The following is a 21,871-nucleotide window of genomic DNA, read 5'->3' as shown; positions in this document are numbered from 1 at the left end:
TTCATGCCAGCTATAGTCATCATGTACCTTTGTTATTTCCATATATGATATTAACTTGAAATTTTTCCAGTATTTCAAACATAGGTCTTTTAAAGGAAGATTACAATTATACCTAGTGTTAAATTTTGTTTTCAGAATAGTAATCTTCTTTATGATACATGTGTGAGTGCATATATATATATATATATATTTTCTGTAAACACACATATTTAGTTCTCTTACCTTTCTAAGTGCTGCTGGTAATGAGGCAGTAGACATTGATATCGCTGGAAGAACAAAAGAGTGTGGACAGACTACTGATGGCATTTGATCTTCTTGAACAGTATAGCGTCTGCCTGACAGATCATAGTACCTGAAAGGAGAGTAAACCTTGTTCAATTAATACATTCTAGTGAAATGAAGTCTGAGCTAATATCTGCTGTATTTCTTGACAAAACACACTAAGCAGTTTTCTCCTGTTGCAGTGGTTCAAGGCGTCTGGTGCTTGGAAAGTTTACAGCCTTATTTTAGCCAAACAACTTGCTCCTCTTATTAGACATTAATTCATCCCACCTGCTTTAGCGATCCAAAACTCTAACTTGTCAGCTTTTTCCCAATAACAAAACAACCAAACCCCAAATATAATATCCAGCAGGACAACCACATCAAAGCCACAAGGCAGAAAAATTAGTTGTCTTATGTCACTCCATCTCTATGGACATAGCAGATTACAACATTTGGGGTTTATAGTTCCACGTTACATCACTGTTCTGTTCACGTTTCTTCCGGAAGCTGTATCAATGAGGAACCAGTTGAATTCTCAAAACAGAAGGTAATCAACTTTTGGGAAGATGCTGTCCCATCTGTCCCAAAATCTGTCCCATAAGAATACACTTTGAAAGTGTTTTCGATCTTTAAAACAATACATTATTTCTTGCCAAGTTAGTCCTAAAGCTTGAAGGACCTAATTTTGCTTATGTTAATTCTGCAGTGCCAGTTTTGAAATTCTGAATCTGAAGAATGTGGAAAAGTTCATTTAGTCTCCTAAAAGAGAAATAAAATAGTAAAAACTGACTAACTTTATATAATTTCTTTCATTTCATTGTCTGAAAAATCTAAGTAGCAAGAATAAAGAATTCTCTGAAGATCAGGTTTCATTAAAAAGGTTGATAACAATGTTGTTTTAAATATTTAGTCCTTTAGATGATTCAACATCAGTTAGATAAAATCCAGCTTTTTAAAAAATGCATGTATTTTGTTTGGGGTTTCTTATTTTAAAACTGGGCAGTATTTTTCAGAGGATCATAGGACAGTGCAGGTTGGAATGGACCACAGCAAGTCTTGTCCAATGTCCTGCCTTAAGTGGGGTCACACCAGGTTGCCCAGGGCTTTAACCAGTCAACTGATGTTGGTCAATGAGAAAATGAACATGAGCTGGCAGTGTGCGCTCGCAGCTCAGAAAGCCAACCGTATCCTGGGCTGCATCAAAAGGAGCATGACCAGCAGGTTGAAGGAGGTGATCCTGCCCCTCTACTCTGCTCTTGTGAGACCTCACCTGGAGTATTGTGTGCAGTTCTGGTGTCCTCAACATAAAAAGGACATGGAACTGTTGGAACAAGTCCAGAGGAGGGCCACGAGGATGATCAGGGGACTGGAGCACCTCCGTATGAAGACAGGCTGAGAAAGTTGGGGCTGTTCAGCCTGGAGAAGAGAAGGCTGCGTGGAGACCTCATAGCAGCCTTCCAGTATCTGAAGGGGGCCTATAGGGATGCTGGGGAGGGACTCTTCATTAGGGACTGTAGTGACAGGACAAGGGGTAATGGGTTAAAACATAAACAGGGGAAGTTTAGATTGGATATAAGGAAGAAGTTCTTTACTGTGAGGGTGGTGAGGAACTGGAATGGCCAGGTTGGACATAGCCTTGGGTGACATGGTTTAGTGTGAGGTGTCCTTGCCCATGGCAGGGGGGTTGGAACTAGATGATCGTAAGGTCCTTTCCAACCCTAACTACTCTATGATTCTATGATTCTATAACTCTTGAAAACATACAAGGAGCGGAGATATCACAACCTCTCTGGGCAGTGGTGAAAATGTTTTCCTTTACATGCAGCCTGAATTCCTCCTTTCTCAATTTTTGCCTGTTGTCCTTCTGCCATGCACCACTGTGAAGACAACGGGTCTGTCTTCTTGGTGACTTCCTCACATGCACTGGGGGACCTCCAGGCTCCTCATCACCTGCCACAGCTGCTTCTTTCCCCAGACTAAACAAGCCCCAAATCTCCATCCTGTCCTCACAAGGCACATGCAGCCTCACACACAATCCCTGGCAGTACTGGTCACCATCCGATGCACTACTCCCAGTCTGAAAGAACTGAGAGATCTTTAGGTAGAAAACACCCTCAACAAATATCTGCTTTCAGAAAAAAAAAAAAAAAGTCTCAAAATATTTTGGTTTGGTTTGTCCTTACCGTATGCATATTTTCCATTTCAGTTGGATCAAAACTGTCTTTCCCATAGGCTACTTTTCCAGACTCATCACAAAGTCTCAAACCCAGCTCTGTTTGTACAGCTTTAGTTGCAAATTCAGTTTTATAACTGACTGCCATAAAAAATCTTCAAAGAGTGAAATAAGGCAGCAGAAAAGCCTCGGGCATATTTATAGAGGTGTTCAGTTTATTGCATAATTGTGGTGAAAAAGTTTTGACATTTTAACACATATCCCAATAAACATATGCAATTATTTTGTTTATTTACCTATTTATAAGGATGAAACTGCATAGCTCTCAATAGCTGGTTACCTTCTCCAAGCCATAGGTGACTTTAAGCTGTTAATCTTGAATTTCATTTTCTGCCTCTACCAATGGACATTGCTTTTGGGGTGGTTCCACACACATTGTATATGACAGAATTCAAAAGTGGCATTAACCAGCTGCTCACCTACTGCTAAAAGATCCTCTTGCACCCTACCCTGTTGAATGTATATACTTGAGGCCTTTGTAAGACTGCTTAAGGGAGCACCCGTAGTCTGAGGTCTATCAACTCAGTGACTCAGAGCAGTGGAACATGTGACATCGTATGGGAAGGAGACAGGGAAGGCACTTAGTCGAAGTCCGGGTAAGGAAGAGGAAAATAACGGCACACCATGGGAAGCAGATAGAAGAGCTGTCAAGTGTTGAGGTGACACCAACAGTCACATTTGAGGCCACCATTTGTAATGGTGCTGCTGGGCTGGTGCCAAGCATCTGCCCCCCAAGTGCTATATAATGAACATATGTCAGAAAACAACATGCTATCGATCCCTTGCGTCAAAATGCCAAAAGGAGGAAGCTCCAGGAGCAAACACTTCCTACACAGGAAGTCATGATGTTTCCTCAGTATCCCCTGCTGCAGAAGGGGGTGTGCTGGTCCCCAGGCAAGCCAGCAACATCCACCAGGAGGCACCCGCTGTCTCCCCTCCAGCAAGCCTCACCCCCATGGGGCCACTCCTGATGGGCCATCAGCCCCTGAGACACCATGAGACCTCAGGGCACTAGCAGGTCTGTGGTGTGGCAGCCAGGAAGCCTCTGCTCTCCCAGTATGGTGAAGCAGCAGTGTTTTTTTTCAGACAGCTCTTTTTACAGGACACAATTTCACACCAGAAGCTGGAGCTGGCAGAAGCAGCATAGAAAGTTCTGACCCGAAGACAGTGTGCTGGAAAACAGCCAACACCAGATTTCCAAAGGGGTGAGAAAAGGCACTCTTTGAATTTCCTCCCAGTTTCAGGTACATCCTCCCAAAAATCTACTGATGAGCTGAGCTCACCAGAGCCTCCCAAAAGCTTTACTTTATGGCAACAGGCAGTTTTCCAAGGAAACACTGTGGTACGCTTCCTGCCTGAAGGCACGGGCACACACACAAGCTCCCAGAGACAAGCCAAGGTGTGAAGGCACAGCACCGCACCATCGCTGCCTTAACTGCCCAGCCAAATTCTCTCCTTCCAGCCCAAATGCTGAGCAGCTTGCCCCAGCTCCCTGCAGAGAAACTCACCATGGGGCAAGGGCAGGCGGGTGGACAGTTACCATAGAGGAGCTGACGTACTGTCAGCCCACACCCTTGCTTTCCTCACCTAGGCTTGCTTCTGTAACCATACGCACTCGCTCAGAGCCCCAAGGGCCCAGGGGAAAAGGATGCTTGCAACATGCTGGGCACATTATGAAACCCTCCCAGAAGTTTTGCAAGGCCCATCAACTGTTGGAGGTACTTGGAGAGCAGCCTTGTCTGTGGAGGTAAGAATTCACAAACCAGGAAAATGGTGTGGTGAATATTTGTGATAGACCGGATAGTTTATTGTTTATTACATGTTTGGCTACTAATTTTACAACAGATCATGTAAAAAATGCTCAGAGGATGATTACCTGGTCTACAGCAGTGTGTGTCCTACTGTCTGACACAGCTGTGGTGCCAGACAGCAACTAAGCACCACAGGGGCGCTCGCTCCCTCCCACCTGGTGGGATGGGGGTGAGAATCGGAAGAGTAAAAGTGAGAAAATCATGGGCTGAGATAAAGACACTTTAATAGATAAAGCAAAAGCCACATGAGCAAGCAAAGCAAAACAAGGAGTTCATTCACTCCTTCCATGGGCAGGCAGGTGCTCAGCCATCCCCAGGACAGCAGGGCTCCATCATGTGTAACGGTGACTTAGTAAGATGCCGTCACTCTGAATGTCCTGTCCCCCCCTTTCCTTCTTCCTCCTGTTGTATCTGCTGAGCATGACACCATATGGTATGGAATATCCCTCTAGTCAGTTGGGGTCAGCTGTCCTGGCTGGGTCCCCTTCCAACTCCTTGCACACCCCCAGCCTACTTGCTAGTGGGGTGGGGTGAGGAGCAGAAGTCTTCAATGCTGTGCAAGCACTGCTCAGCAGTAACTAGAACATCCTTGTGTTACCAGCACTGTTCCCAGCACAAATCCAAAACATAGCCCCATACTAGCTACTATTAAGAAAACTACTTCCATCAGAGCTAAAACCAGCCCATTTTGATATTGCCAATGAAAATAAGTTTTACAGTAAAGCAAAAGGAACAGCAGCTAGGAGGCCTTGGAAATTACCAAGCTTTTGACGAGAGCTTGAGGCACTAAAAGGCGGAAGGAGAAGTTCTATACGTACATGCATCTTCTTTTTACCAGTACAGGAATACTGGTTCACAGCATGACTGACTGGAAAAGGAAACAACCAGATAGGAATTAAACTGGGGAGTACTCTCTTTACGACGTAGATCACACACTTCGGCCCCATTGCTTATACCTGTCCGTACCTAAGTCTCTAATAGTAATACAGGGCTGTCTTAAGATATTACCTTAAAATATCATGACAATTACAAATCATTTTGAAGTGGATTAAGCTGAAGACAAAAATACATGAAAACACTAATATAGGACCAATAAGCAAACAACTCACAACAAAAAAGGAGATTGACATACATTTTAAACTAACAGTGTTTACTGAACTGGCATCCTTATAATTTTACAACCATGGCTTCCCTCATAATTCATGATATTCAGCCCTGATATCCATCTCCAGTCTGCTAGTTTTCAGAACAGTCTTCAGTCTGTACCTGGTACATGGTTCTTGCATAGTAATTCCCATTTTCAATCAACACTTATAGGATGAGATAATTTTTTTTAAGAGAGAGCATGTATGAGCAAGAGCAACTTCATTAAAATGGAATGAAGACATTTTGTTTGTTTATTCAGATCCTCTGCCCAGTTTCCCCCCTCCCACGCCATATTAGCACTTAAATTTTTCTCTGGGACCAGCAAGTATCAATTTGATCAGCAAAATGTCTGTGCTAAAGATTTACTGCAAAACACAGAACAACAATAAGAGCAGTAAGGGGCTTTTCCCTGTCTCACCCACTCCTGTGGTGCTTGTGACTATGACAGGTACACCTACGCTCTCAAATAATTTACATCCCTGGTTCATTCCCTGGTCCAGTCCCCTTGTCAGCCATAGTGCACATGCACCATTTTGTGCTTAGACTCTTCTCTGGGGGAAACCAACTACTTCCCTCCAAAGCAAAGCTGAGGTGCAGCTCTGCAGATGAGCTGCCCTACAGATGGCAGAGCAAGGATGAGACTATACCAGCTTTGGCTCCTCCTGCCACCATCTCAGATAGCCTCCTACCTTCAGACACCCCTTGTATCCCCTCACATCACACCCCACAGCATGCAGCGTACCTTTGGCATAATGCTATAAAAACACCGGTCTTGCAGGCAGCACAGCAGGCCTCACATTACCTCAGACACTTTGAACTGAAGCCACAAAAATATAATTAAGGTCTTAGAGCTAGAGGGGCATCGGACTCAGGTCAAGTGTTACGCAGCACAAACACAGCCAGTTCACTCCAGAGGTGTGAGAGGTGTGGATGCATATGTAAGGATCGCTCCCTGGGGCAGATCCTTTAGCTGTGTAGACTGTATGTTAAACAAGCTTTGGAGTTGTTTTTGTTTTGGGTTTTGTTATTTTTTTGTTGTGCTTTTTTTATTGCACATTATTTGAGTTGCTGTAGTTACAGTCTTAATATATTTTGAGCATTTCAAACAGTCAGCTCTAGGCTGAAGTTTTCCATACAAACCTACTGCTTGTTACTCCTTCTGTTGTCTCCTCCACAAAACCAGCGTGTGGACTTCCTGAACAGTCTGCAGCAAGCTACTTACTGCATTTACACCACCCTTTCCCACTGCCTCAGCAGTCCCATTACTGTATACCTGGTTATAGAAGAAAAGAGACGACTTCAGCTCCCACACAAAGTGGTTTGTTACACTGGGGTAGCTAAACACCTTTCGTACCTACCTACCTACCCACACGGGCTTTCAGGGAGTGCAAAGCCAGAGCAGACGCACACATTCTTTAAGGGACGTGTGCTTGGGACATAGCTGCTGTATGACTTTCTGCCGTGGGAGTGACAGGGTGCATGTATGATTTTTATGGGAAAACTGAGCAACTCAAACTTCTGCACGGAACTTACGAGTGGTTCTGAGCAATTCCTGGGGCATGGCATTAAGAAGCAGCAGGGCAGTACCCACTCTCCTGTGCCAGCACCCTGCCATCTAATGGCCAGCCTTCAGATTCACAGGTGAATCAAGTTTTACCTTTCTGCCTCCACCTTTCTAGATCCTAGAGATAGAAAAGTCTGTTTAAACTACCTTAGGTCACATCTTGCTAGGGCAGACATACTCCTGCTAGCTTATTTTGGAGTGTTCTGTCATACATCTTAATAACAGGGTTTATATCTCACCCAAAGTACCTTTTGTTATGGTTACTTCACTCTGCCTTACTGTGTCAGCCTAAATAATTCCTTTCTTTGTTTGGCAAATTCACACCATTTAAATATTTGCAGGCTTCAGCTGTATCTCTCCACTCAGCCATTATTTAGCATAATTTTCCCTTTTGTAAATGAATTCCACTGTTCTCCTCTCTGATTCCTTCTGACAACACCCCTCCAGCAAAGATGCGTCCAGAGCTGGCCACAATGTTCCCATTCCAGTCACATCAAAAATCACGAAAAGCAGGTCTGCTGCCTCGTTGCTTTGTGCCACGATACATTTGCACACACAAAGACTAAACAGAGCTTTTTCTGAGCCACTGTAACACCACAAACTTGTCATACTTGTTGTCCACTGCCATACCTACATGTGTTTGTTTTTTCAGCCCTACTGCCTTCCCAGTACAATATATTAATTTCAGGTTATTAAATGCATTTGTTTGCATTTGGCAGTTTGCTAAAGCTCTGAGCAACTGCTCATGAAATGAAATGGTTTCAAGGTTCTGGCTTTCTTGTGCTTCAAACAGCATACAATTGGAAATACTACAGTCATTAGTCCTTCAAAATGTGTTTTCCTGAGTCCTAAGACAGGTACAGAGTGTGTTTTGTAGCCAAATCTTTAATACAGTGAATCCAAGCTTCTGGTTTCTCACCCCAAGTGACCCTTTTCTGTTTTACAGAATCAAAAAGCCCTGCTGTCATAGGAATTATTGACGTTATTAATTGTGTTTAAAGTTAACTTCTTTAGTACCTCTATTAATTGGGAAATAAACCCAATACAGACACTTGAGGCTGAGAATAGATGCTTTTGAAGTACAAGGTTATCTCCTAGGTAGTCTGGAAATTTAGTGAATAATGATTTAACTGCACCAGAAAACCAGCCATTGTATAGCTAGTTAAAATCTTCATGAATGGTTGTGGAGAGCTTGATGTACACCAGGCCTGTACCAGATGCTCATCACTATTTCGCTCTTTTGTCTCCTATTAATCTCAACAATGGAATTTAATCCTGTAGATTAAATATACAGAAATAGATTTAACTTTGTCTCTTGCTGGCGTCATAAATGCAGCAACTCCACTTTCTCCCTTTTTATATCTATGAACCAGATGATTATCATTCTGTATTAATGTTGCTATGAGGAGATGCATCATAAATTTCAGTTAACACCTACCACAGACAATCATTTCTCTTAAATTGTATTTCTAGCTCTTGTTTGCATAGGAAGAAACTATACTCTAATAAAAACAACAAAAAGAGCAGCTTGGTTTGGTACAACTTGAACATATACTGATACACTTTCTAAAACCTAGTTTCAAAGGAGGAACACGTTGTTTGATTACTTGGAAGCTATTTGAATTAACTGAAGCTCTTTTTAATTCAATTTGAAGAACATTAACAAACTTTACTGTTATTACTTTTCAAGAAACTAAACCACATCGGCTGATTGTGAAGCCTAAAAAAAAAAATAAGAATTAAAATACTACTGTAAGAAACCCTCCTGTGAGGTTCCCCCCCCCCTTTTTTTTTTTATTTCAATTAGTCAGAAAACCTCATTATTACCATCTGGCCACTGGGTGGCACCTCTACATAGATGCCAGATGTGCCCCAACAAACCCGTGCTGTCTGTGATAATGATTCCTCCTACAGCCAAGCGTTGACATCACATCATCTCTGCGTATGCAACTTTGTTTGGGAGACAGCTAATTAGTAAAAATTGACTTTACAAATATTCCTGAAATTTTCCACCATAATTTTTCTACTCCTATTTTTTTTTTTTTTTGGAGGGGGGGGGGGGAAGCTCTGTAAATAAACCCCTCACTGGAAACCTGATTCTTTGAATATGTGTAAGTATCGGCAACTTTTGAGAGCATCTGACAGATGCTCAATTGACAGATACGCCAGAGGAGATAGATAATGAAATCTGTTACTTTGTAGTAATAATATTTAATATCATGTCTGACACTGCAGTAGCATCCAGCACCAAGCAAAGTCAAATTCCAGTTTTGGTGGGCAATGAGGAAGTACACTAGTAACAGTCTTGCCCCCAGATATCATTTGTAACTATGCACTGGACTATCTCACTGAGTGCAAATCTGATCTTGATACTTATATTCCAGCCTAGCTTTAAAGCATTGTATAAACAATAATCATCACATTGCCTTACCTAACAAAGGTAATATTTTATATAGTAAGAAGGTCAAAGAACCAGATGAAGCTGTTTGACTGAGGAGACAGAAAGCCAGCATCACTCATTCATTTAAACACATGATGCTTTTCTTCCTTTGTTCACACTGACTCACCATGACTTGATGAATAGAAATATCAAGTTACTGCATAATTTTGGTACTTTCTCTAGCTATGACAAGAGATACAGAAAAGTGTTTACAAATTCAGGGACATGAAAATACTTCTGAACATGAAGACTCACACTGGCAGCATACGCGCTCTTTTATGTATTAGCATTTGGTTCAAAGGGATAGTTGGAAAAAATTTAACAAAGTTTGTGCTCTTTGCTCTTCAAAGTTGATTGTGAGCATCTAGTAATCTGTCATAGACTAAAGTTCCACTTTTAAAAAGTCCAATTCATCTAGGCATCTCTAAACACAGTGCCATTCCAGCAGCAAGTAGGAAAGTCTTTAATTCTTAGGAAAAACGTTTCTGTCCACAAGAACAGATGAAACAGGTTTGCACACACCAAAACAGGCCTTTCAAGTTCCCCTTGGCCAAAGGCAAAAAAGCCCATGCAGGATGGGTACAGAGGGAGCAGGGAGGGATGCACTAGCACCTGAACACTAGGTCTTGTGGCGGGGCCACATCTTGTCATACAGAGATCAATGACCACAGCACCAGACTGCGGCTGGGGACCACAGCTTACACAAAGGTCCCTGTCAGCATGAGATCCTGGAAGATTAGACAGCCTTTCAGCAGCCTAATGCTGGGGCTCTCCCCTGCTCCAGCCTCTCCTGCGCCCATTGGGCTGATGAAGAGATGCCTGTGGAGGTCTCATGAACTGAGCGCACACAGTGAGTGAACCCCCAGCAGCACCGGCGGAGAGATTGAGGAAAGGGCCAAATGAATGAGATGCATGCAGGATTTGTGAGGTTTGGCTGGTGCTGCATAAACTCATCAATTTATCTATTCATCAAAATCTTCATAAACCACACCCTGCAATTACAACAAAGAAACTCGCCTAAAAGGAGTTGATTTCATGAGCTAAATTAGCCCACTGTCTAGAACAAAGACAACCAACTAGTGTGGTACCAGCCATTTTACATTCACATCAATTATGCTGAGCCTAATTGAAACTCAGGCTTTTGGCAACAAAGCGCTGAGCCACCTTCTGCTCAGAAAATAACAGTGGCTTATATTCAATGAAGATTTGCGATTACAAATTGCATTAATGTAAGTTTATTATGTCATTTCTGAATATCAGCAATCTAAATACCTAGCAAACCTATAAAGCAGTTACAAACATGCTGCAGAAAAGAAAAAATAATATATATATTTTAAAAAGTGCACTATAGAGGCACCACTTAAGAATTGTAGACTTGGAAATTCAGGTTTAAGAAGTGGCCATTAAAATTTTACTGAGCCTTAACTAGAAAGGAAGAACAATTTATTACAGTGACTGATTCCAGGAATGGAGAATTGAATTAAAATTATATATTCAGTACAAAGAAATAGGAAAACATGAAGTTATACTTAGATTAAGTTAGCTTTTGTAATGTGTTTTGTCACTTCCAGACATAATAATGGACTATATTACTTCAGGTTCCAAATAATGATAATGTTATTGCAAAATACATTAATATGGATTTTCTTACTTGCTTAAAAGCATGCAGCTGCAGAGATTTTCATATAAGTCCTAACAATTCACTATTTTTGGTTTAAGAAACCACTAATTACTCTCATTTAAATTCTCTGCATATTTCTATATGGAACATCTGAGTGAAGTTTGAATCCTGTCTTAAAGGATGAAAATACTTAATCACAATTTATGAATGTATTTAACAGGCTAGGTCTATGACTTAGAGAAAACAGTCTTCATCTTGTATGTGTATTTACAATTGTATTTATGAAAACAATTTTAAAATGCTTTAACAGCAGCGTATGTAAAGATACAACTTTTAGAAATCTGCTTTTATACTTCCTATAGCTTTTCAAGTCACGAGTCCAGCAGAAAAAGTAGTCTGGGGGAGTCTTGGAAATTACTAAGTTTTTAAGTCAGAGAACAATGGAGAAGGTGGAAAGGCAACTCAAACCCAGTATGTATCAAGTGCAGCCTCAAATATGATATAAAAAGTGGTCTGATCATAAACTCTAGCACAACAACATAAGATACCATTTCACAGCACATTCTGTAGCCCCACAGATTATCATCAGTGCTTTTCAATCTTACATACTTTTAGGAACAATTAATATAGATATTTAAATTGTCAAGAAGTTACACATCAAAGGAAATACATGGATGTGGATGGGCTTTATTCATATTAGGCTTTCTGCTAGCTCAGACACTGTAACACCAATTTACACTATGAAGTGCTTCTTTGAAGTCATACCGGCTTCTTAGGAAGGACTAGCTTACAAATCAAGCAGCAGCCAGCTTCATGATTCCTCCTGGATACAAGCTCACTGCAAGGCAGCCTACCTGCCTGCCTGCACCTTAACTCTACAGCACCAGAAGATCACAAACTTCACTTTCAGAGTTTGTTTTGCTTCACCTTTTGAGAAATAAGAAGTTACCTCCTGACAGTATTTTTGCCTCTTGTCAGGGAGAGAAGATAAAAGAACGTAAAAAAAGAAAAGAGGGGAAAATGAAAAATGAAGATGAGACGCTCCTGGGAAAGGAGGTGCAGACAAACCAGGCAGACTATCTTTTTAACTGGGACACTGAAAGCCCAGGTAATTATGTGTAAGGCTTTGTTATTTAAAATTATGAGCATTTTGTTACAATTCAGTACACTTACTTAATGCTGCTTCCACTTTGCTCATTAACAGCTCTCTTCTGGATTACTAAACTACAAGGCCTTCAACTACTGGTTATGAAGAGCTCATCTTCCAACCTCAATGCTTGTTCATCCTAGGATGCTTAAATACCTCCTGAGCAGGAAACACCTTCAAGTTAATTATATTAAATGTCTGGGATGGAGCCTGCCAAGCGGTTCTGAACACAGGAAAGCTGTCAGAGACTCTGTAATGAGTAGAAACAATGTGCTCCTATAATGAGATCATTATATCAGAAGAAAAATCCTTAGGAAAAAACTAGGTAAGTTTTTAACTTTGAGGAAGCTGGTTAAGACAGACTTTTGCTCTCTCTCGCACTGATCTGTGGCCACAACTCTGCAAAAGAAATACATTTAGGTTGTCTCTTAGATTTAACAAACAGCCAGAGCAGAGGTGGCTAATCCCAGTGCACATGCACTTCTGAGTAAAAACAAGTTTTATTTGTCCACCATAAGTGCTTTCAGCCACACCTACTCTCCTGATTGGGTCAAATCTATTGCTAATGAAAGCTTCCTCTCCACGTGACAAGCAAATTTAGATATAATCCTCCTTATCTTTGATTAAGGATGCCATTTATAAAATTATAAGATTATTATGGCTGTGTTTGAAGCTGAATTAAGAAAAATTTATGGGATAGAACTTGCTCTTACTAGCCTACAGCTATAGCATCACATATTCTTATATAAACCTGACCTGGTCTTTACCTAGCAGGAGTAACCTCCACGGTGTTTGCTGAAGGAAGTAATTTTCATCTCAGTGTCATGCTTCAGTTCTTTGTCATCAAGAAATGAATTATTCTGGTACAGCATTAAGTGGCAAACCATATTGTTCCAGTATACGTGCATACTATCTCAGTGATTATGATGCTTTACATACCTGCAGTGTATAAGCTCCTGATAGCTTCTAGACAAAAAAAGATCACGTGACCATTAAAAAAAAAACAAACAAAGACATTAAAGAAACACATACAAAGTTTTCTGGTCTTCCTTTGGAGCCAAAGGAGTTTATATCATCTGACTATCTCAGTAGGTTAGGTAGCTCAGTGTTTACGCAAGAAGTCTAATTGACAGTTGAGCACAAAGAGTAATTAAGTAAACACCTCGAATCACACAAAATAACTCTACTACAATTTCAATCACATTTTAATTTTAAAGTAGTTCACACATTAAACTTTATCCTAAAGCATCATTTGGTACAAATGTATTATGAGTCTTCGACTTTACACATGAAATGCAAGTCATTCTGGAGCCAGTTCAAAGACCAACTTAAGTCATCTAGGATGTCCTATTTACAATAACTTACTACAGAGTCATCTGCCAGCAACTCTATAGTTACCTGCTAAAACCTTCCATTTTAATTTCTGCATTTGCCTACTTTCAACCCTCTAGGGGCTAGAACCAGTTTAACAAGGCATTTATCTTGTCATTTGTGACCCAGATGGGGCAACACCTTCATAAGGAACAAAGAATTTAGAATTTCCCACAGATAAATCCTTAGGAGTTGGGGGAAAAACAGTGTTTCTGGGGGGAAAACACTGGGTTTTAGACAGCAGAGTATTTTGTCTTGATGTTTTTTCAAAGTATAACATAAGCCCCTCCTTTCTTAAAAAAAACGCAAAGGAGCCACAGATTCCTTTTCAAAAAAGGATCTACAGAAAGGAGCAAGAGTAAACAACAAAAGGAATCAACACTCTTACTAGAATCAGTTAGGCAAGGGAAAAGAAAGACAGCAATCATGTTTTTGCTGTATTAATACGCAGCGAAACAGGTGACAATTTTTAAATCTTTGGACTCGGTCTCAGAAACCAGATGTTCAAGCATTTTACAAACCTCCTCTAGGCTGCTGTGTGCAGTAAATGCATATTTGAAAACACAGTTAACCTTTAGGGCTGCAAAGTTTCATTCTGCAAAGGTAGAGACTCTGAAATCTCTGTCAAGAGATATTCATTATCCATAATGCATAACAGGTTTTTTTTCTGTCTTCATATAAGGTAATGTTCACTTCAAAGAAACAAAGGATCAGGAAGAGGCCACTAAGGATGACAAATAATTCCTAAATATTTGAAGTTTATTTTCAAGATAGATCATTTCATTAATTTAAATGTCGTAAACTGCTAAATTATAGATGTAGAATTAAAATGGCACAAAACGATGCTGAAGAACCATAAAGAAATGACCTTGCTAAAAGACTTGATCTGAACTACGTTTCCATCAGAAGGCAGCACTGTAGCCTGGTCTGTAAGTCTGTTAGTTACAAATCTTTCACATAAAAAAATAAAGCAAACACATAATTTTCTATTAGTGTTTCCATTAATTAATGAGAAAAAAACAGGAGCTACAGAAATAAAAGGACACTGATGTCTCGGTTTCCCTAATGAAAGCAAGTTCAACATCATTCTAGTAACTCAGGTCTCACTAATCAACACGTGCAATAACATTTTTAGGGACTTCAGAACAACAGTGGCTGGAAGGGGCAAACCAAACTGATTAAGTTACACTCTATGTTGGTTTTAGCTTAATTCTATGTCCTTAGTCTGCTCTTTTATAATGCTCTACTAGGCAAATATTCAAGAGTTGGCTGGAGAAGTAGTTTTGCTATAGAAACTTTGGCAAGCACTTAGAAAACTGTTTCTGTTAAAAGGCCCTGCTCTTCCCCAGTAAACAGGAATCAGTTTTCATTAAATAAAAGCTTCAGGTCTCCTTTGGTTTTGTAAGCTGTACACAGCGGTATTTCTGCACCTCAGTCTGCACACAAGTACATGAAAACAAACAAACACCCTGAAAAGCCTGAGCAAACTGAACCCTAGACCACAATAACAGAAGATGCAATATGACTGAAGGGGTTTGTTTTACAGCTAACTTTTGAAACTAGAACTGCCTCTCCTCCTCAACCCTCACCTTCATTATTAAATTGTAATTTGGGCTAGATTAAAGGACAGCAGAGCAGCATAAAAGGAGGGGTGCAAAGCTAACAAAATAAGCACATTTGCAAAGGGACTTAGGGTGATGACAGATTATTGAGCAGATAAAAATAACGAGACTGTTCCAGGCATATGAAACATACAAAAATCAGAATGGAAAAAAGGAAAATGCTTCTTAAAGTATGAGAGACGTTAAAAGCACTCTAAGAAAGGGGAAAAGAAAGGAAAGTGAGGACCTCTAACAATTAATAGAAGGTCTCCTCAAGCCATTTTTTTAACCATGTATTTTACTCTTGGAGGAAATGGAAAGTAGTTTTAGGAAAAAATAGTTTGTATAAACATTTAAAAAATGTCCTGTACTTATGCAAGCTTTTGCAATTTTTTTCTTCTCTTGCATACATGCTATGTAGGTGCCATGTAAAAACTCAGACCCAAATATTAAGCAGTACAATGTAATCAACAGGTAAAGAAAAAAGAGGGTGTAAAAGGTACAACCTAGTAAATTTTGCTCTGTTACTATGGTGAGAATCTTCAGAGTCTGCCTGTGGTAGGTCATTATCATAACAGTTTCAAAACAGCAGCTGCTCCATCAGACTTACCAAGACCCAACATTGGACAGTGAACACTTGTGGCGGGAGGTATCAACACCAGATAACAGCAGGTGTAAACATCAAAGCCACCTGATAGGACACAAGCAAGCTTCTGGGAGTCATTCAAGATATACACAACACATGTACCTCTGCGGTCTTTGGAATCAAGGTCACACGACAAAAATAACAGTCACACAAACTTGATGGCACTGCTAGTAACCTCCAGGATGCAACAGATGGATCAATTACGGCTCTTCATTACTAGCTAAGTAATGACACAGGACAGCAGGGAATGTGATGCTATGGTAAAATATGTTCAGTTCTTTGCTTGGACACAGATTAGTGTGCAAATTCATGCTTACATGGATTAACAAATACGAACAGGTAAGGTCAACAAATCTTCAAGAAAACAAAGTCTGCAGAGTCTACAAGGAAGAAAAAGATTACACAATAAAAATTTAAGGAGAGTGAAATAATGTTAGATGCACAAACCTTCATTTTATTAAATTATTCATTTAAAAGACCATAGTTAATTTATTTTGTAAATAAAATATTTCTCTAACTGCAACAGAGTAAATACTGGGCAAAAGTAGTCTTTCCTGCCTTCCCTAGGCAGTCTTATTCAGCTCTGAAGTCCAGCTCTTATTTTTCCTTACTGTAAGCTTACTAACCACAAATGTTCTAATTTGCAAAATTATCCAGGACTTTTCTACAACTAAGCTGCTGCAAGGGGTGGGGAGGAGAGTAAAGCAAGAGGGTGGTGGGTGCTTAATTGCTGGCCAGGGTCAACCTATCACAGAATTACATCCTTTTTCTGGGGCTGGGATTAAGATTCCTTCACAATTACCTGTCCTCAGGAGATTAGTTATGTTCAGAGGTCCATTTGTTAAACATATACTGGTTTTTGGTTATCATGTATAAACATACACTAAATCATTTTTACTTTACTATGTCATCATGGTGCAGTATTTCTTTTAGTTAAAGATAAAAGATTGTTAATCCTGTGTGACTCTTTGAAACAGAAAAGAAAGAAGCTACCAGTGTTAAATCAGTACTGGCCATATGTATGCTCCAATAGCAATGACCACACCCTAAATACTCAGACTTGATAAGCTTTTCCTAGCAGTACTTATGCATTTGATGTTTTCCATACATAGCTTCATAGTCTTTGCACCAATGCCATACAGGGCAAAGCGTGCCCAAAATTTCAGTTTCCTCATAAGCATGTGATCTCAGGTTGCTTTTTCTATAGGTAGAGTGGTTGCATAAGGTGCCTATGGACAGCATCTCTTTAGGAAACCTAAATAACACGTGTTAAAAAAAAATGCTTTCTTCTATTTGTGGTTGTCCACAGGCACATGTGAACGATTACAAAGGAGTAGTCAACTCAAAAGTGGGAAGTAAGGGCTGTTTGCTGAATAGAAAATCAAATGTGGATGCCCTCAGAAACTATGCAGTATTTGATGAATGTGAAACTGTAAAACCGTCCTTTGGAACTCTTAAATAAAATAAATACAGTTTCTGGCCATGCTGGAGGCGCTACTGTCAGAGCCTGGGCGCCCTTGGTCAGTTCAGCAAATCTGTCATCCAGAAGTCACTTGTTTATAAGCACAGACAACTGTTCCCAAGGCTGTTTGCTGAACTTCCAGCAACACCTGGCTGGCATTACAATGTCATGATATGTTGCCACTCCACATCTTAGAACTTAACTCTCTAAAATCTTCTCACTTCTAGAGACATCTACAGTCAATCACTTCATCTTGAGAGGATAAGCTGGGAACAAGATCTCCAACACCTGTGAAATCAGTCACTGCCTTCCAAACATTTTCTTGCTCTGGGGCTGCTCCTGGGTGGATACAGGGCTGAAGGGTCTCTCATTGGGCCACACAATCTACCACAAATGCTTTGCATTCCTAGACTGTCTCAGAAGCCATCTTTTCTTTCCAGGACCAACTCATAGTGGCAAAGACAGGGAATATTTACATCTATTACATCCTCCTAGATTCCTGTAAATGGAGAGGAGTCATAGAAAAGGCAACACCCTTCCTCTACAGCAGTAACCTTGGTGCCACAGACAGCAGGGCCATCATGGGAACTGAATGCTGTCAGCGACACAGTTTCAAGTCCTGGAGCATTAGTCAGTGTTACCTACTGCTCAGATGCCCTGACGTATCCTGACTTTTCTGTCAAATATGAGCTGGCACCCCGGGTTATGCCAGCATGAGTACTGAATGCCACAGTGGTAACAACGATCAGATAACAAGATGTCATAGGGAGGATCAGTGCCCATACTGTTCCTTTATTATCATTTGCTTGCGATTCAGTCTTGAGAGAGATGCAAAAGGCACCAGCACTTACATTCACACTTCCAGTTTCAAGAGGTGCTCAGCACTCCTCCAGATGCCCCTGATCACTGCCTCGTTTGTTTAAGTGTCTTTCTTCAGCTCTATGAAATCTCTGAAAAAGAACCTAAACCAATGGACCCAGGCTTATGAAAATTATTGAAAACGGAAGTCAAAAGCTCCCCAAGAACCAGAAACTTGCTCTAAGGCTGAGGAATGACTGAAACACATGAAGACATTGTGCGCTTTGTTCCTCTGATATGAAGCAAAAGCGGCGGCAGCAGATATACGGATACTTGTAGATTTTGCTAGATTAGAAAGTCCTTATGTTTGGGCATAGTAATCACACACACATCCAAGCCTGAACACAAATGAGGACTACTGCTGAAAAGCAAAACAGTCGATTTAGTATTCATGTGCAGAGAAATGAAAGCTTCTGCCAAACCCTCTTTCTGAGGAGTCGTTCTTGGTGATTGTTTCTCTCTTTCCAGTTTCTAGAATCTCTTGTAAAACCCAACCATAAAGTTCAGAAAACAGCACACTCAAAAGACTCCAAAGTTTCAGTGTTCACAGGCTAAAATAACAAGGAAGAAGAGTCAACCCAGGGAAGATATATGAAATGCTAAATCAAGTAAGTCTGTCTACATTTCAGTATCTGCTTAGATAGTACTAAATTTAATGACAGTCAATATCCTTTATTTCACAACTGTTTCCCCTGACACTCTTCACATTATAAATAAATTATAAAATAAAGTTTAATATTAAGAAGTAACTCTGTGTGGAATTTTTCTTTAGTTTTATGAGTGGCATCCGTATCATCATACATAAAGTAAGAGGTTTTTAAAAGCAAAGTGATAGACTAAGACGACCAAGAATACTACAATTTACTGAGAAAGATCAGTATGCCCACAGAGAGTTCAAAAGGAGAGATAGATGTTGTGCTTGCTCCCTCAGAAACACAGAAAACATGATTGGAGAGGTAAAGGCAACTTACATGTGTTGTTCCCACAAACTGACTAAGATGCTAACTTGGAAGAGGGTTCAAAACTCTTTTCAAAGGTAGAAATGACTCAACCACTAGATGGAATATTACATACACACACACAAAGCACCAAATAATAAAACCAGTCTTGGAGAAGCACCCCTATTGCTTCTGAAAATAAAAAACTAAGCACATGTATCTCACACACACCACGGCCTGCTACTGCCGACACATGGCTGGCACACCTGCTCCATTAGATGACATGAACACCTGACTTGTCATCAGCAGCATAATTTATTTATAATCATTTTCAAGTGCAATGAACATTATGCTTGTAAGAAAATGCACTCAGTAAACCAAAATGCATATGACAGAATGAAAACAAGTATTGTGTGCTATATATAAAATTAATTTATGTATTATTCATTCATATCCAATAAATCTACTCTACACACCTATGCTGCAATTATAGGCTGTAAATCAGTGAGTCTAAAAATATATTTCAGTATTATGAGAGAAACAGATCAGATTTTGGAGAGCCTGGGGAATATTATGTCCAGAAGAACTGAAAGAATTTATCTTGACAAAAACCAACCAGTGTTACTGATAAGAGAGAAATCCGCCTGTCTTAAGTTACAGAGAGGTACAACCAGAAAATATATGTTAAGCTCTATCAACTCATACATGTTGAAGTCAGAAATGATACCTCTCACTGTGGGAAGGAACAAATACATGATGATAGTGCATTGTCTTGGCAGCTGTTCCAGGGTAATAATTAGACGAGAAGGAGTTCCATGAACCATAATAAAGAACAGTGGGAACAGAGGATTCTTAGGAACCACAAAGAAATATCAAAGTGTGGATTCTTCAGACGATAAAGGATTTGCTTTAAGGTGGATAAAGGAAAAGCACTTCTACAGAAAACAGCATGGGGGGGAGGAAAACACTGTTTAACAGAAATATGCCAAAGGTTGCCAAATAACTATGATCTAACTTAGAAGAGATTAGACATGTCCAAACAGGTATACAAAGGTTTATTTTTCTTTTTAAACCAAACAAAACCAAGCAAAACTAAACCATACAGTATGGAAAGTTAGTCATGACTGTAGTCATATTAAGGAATCACCCTGATCATGTTTAGTAAATCACAAAACCAAACAACCAAAACAAAAAGCAAAACCCAAAACAACCAAAACAACCAGAAAACAATTCCAAATAAAACAGCTGCTAAATAAACTTAGGAAGGCAAACTAGACAAAGAAAACAGGCAGCCAGCTGTTGAGTAGTGATTCAGATACCTTTCTTATAGTAAAGAACAACCCTCATGGAGCAATTGTATTTCATAGTTTTAAAAGAAACTATTCAGAGTATTAAAATATAAATGCCCATCACAAAAACCTGATTACATCAGGCAACACCTACAGTGTCATCAAAAATACTGTTGCGCTCGATATTTGAACTTGCTAAAAGCTCATTTAGATGCAGAATTTAAAGTTGCCAAGTTTTTGCCAGATACTTCCTGTTCAAGTTCCTCCTTAGCAGTCATGGCAAGCACCCCTGCAACATGTAATCACCACTCAAATACCTTCATGTAAGCTTTGAACTACTATTATTCCCTCCAATGCTGCCCCACTGGTTTAGCAGCTAGTGGGACATTCTTCCAGCACCAGCAGCCTTCCAGCTCCTGACCTGCTCATGCATAGCTTCTGAGCACTGTACTGTAAAGCGGGAACAAAAGAAAGACAGCCCATTATAACTGGGTTCATTTAGGATGCAGAGCATTTGTAAAATACTCAGGTCTATATTACCACACAGTTTCACGTACTGGTAAACGTTTATAATTGAGGTCACTTTTTGCTCATGTTTTCAAATTAGAAATCTTACTATCACATTGTATTTATCATTTACAGAAAAAAAGGAATTTTCACTTGACACAAAATACTAGTTTGTCATCTGACTAGATTTACTTCTGCCAATAAAAGTTACACTATAAAGCATGGGCTTATTTTCTACTTTTTTATTTACAAGACATTTCTAGCACACTGGCACACATGTAAAAGTTGTTTGTGATATTTGTTTTGACTTACTTGTTTTGAACTAAAGTTTACAAAGTTAACCATTTTCTAAATTATGCTCTGATCCAAACTTCATATGCTTGCACTAATAAATGCTTTTCGAAAGTCAAGATGCAAAGTCATGTATCTTGACAGAAAGAGCTGCATTTAGGCTTCAGATTATTTTTCTGTTGTTTTATTTACTGCAATGAACCAGTGGAGAGTACTGCTGGATCTCTACCCATCTTTTAACTTTCCTGGTGAATTGTAATGAAAACATAAAAACTCTCCCACAGAATTCAGCTTCCTCATAAATTTATCTCATGTAAAACACTAAAATTCCCGTGTTAAAACTATTAGCTCTACCTTACCTCAAAGACCGTATGCAGTATATATTTCTATTTGTCCCAAGAAAGGAAGATATCATCTAGATCTTATTAAAGAACTGATTAGTTCAATTATCAGTTGCTTCAAGCCACAGATATATAGCCTGAGATAGAGCTAACGGTGATACAGACTCACATGAGTAACAGTACAACTCTGGCTGCCTTTGGATTTCTACTCAATCAACAGAGAGGGCAGAAACCTCCAGAATTTAGATTTGTTAGAACTTTAAAGTTGACCACTTTCCTGAAAACATCAGTGGTTTCACCCCAAATATAGAAGAGCCTCCCTGAAGCCCTGGCTATGCTCC

The 21,871-nt window shown here is 39.8% G+C and overlaps 1 protein-coding gene across 1 annotated transcript in view; it reads right to left on the bottom strand.

Annotated features, from left to right (window-relative positions):
• Positions 1–21,871, bottom strand: part of CRYBG1 (crystallin beta-gamma domain containing 1) — a 98,367-nt gene that overhangs the window by 65,679 nt on the left and 10,817 nt on the right. Inside the window, exon 2 of the mRNA XM_057404697.1 lies at positions 223–352. Within this exon, the coding sequence (XP_057260680.1) occupies positions 223–352 (130 nt within the window). The remainder of the gene's footprint in view (positions 1–222; positions 353–21,871) is intronic.

The sequence above is a fragment of the Pezoporus wallicus genome, unplaced genomic scaffold (assembly GCF_028554395.1).
Source record: "Pezoporus wallicus isolate ANWC-B61680 ecotype Strahan unplaced genomic scaffold, APGP_CSIRO_Pwel_v1 contig_6923, whole genome shotgun sequence".
Classification (NCBI taxonomy): domain Eukaryota; kingdom Metazoa; phylum Chordata; class Aves; order Psittaciformes; family Psittacidae; genus Pezoporus; species Pezoporus wallicus.
Note: the sequence above shows the minus strand (reverse complement) of the source record. Positions and strands in the feature narration are given on the sequence as shown.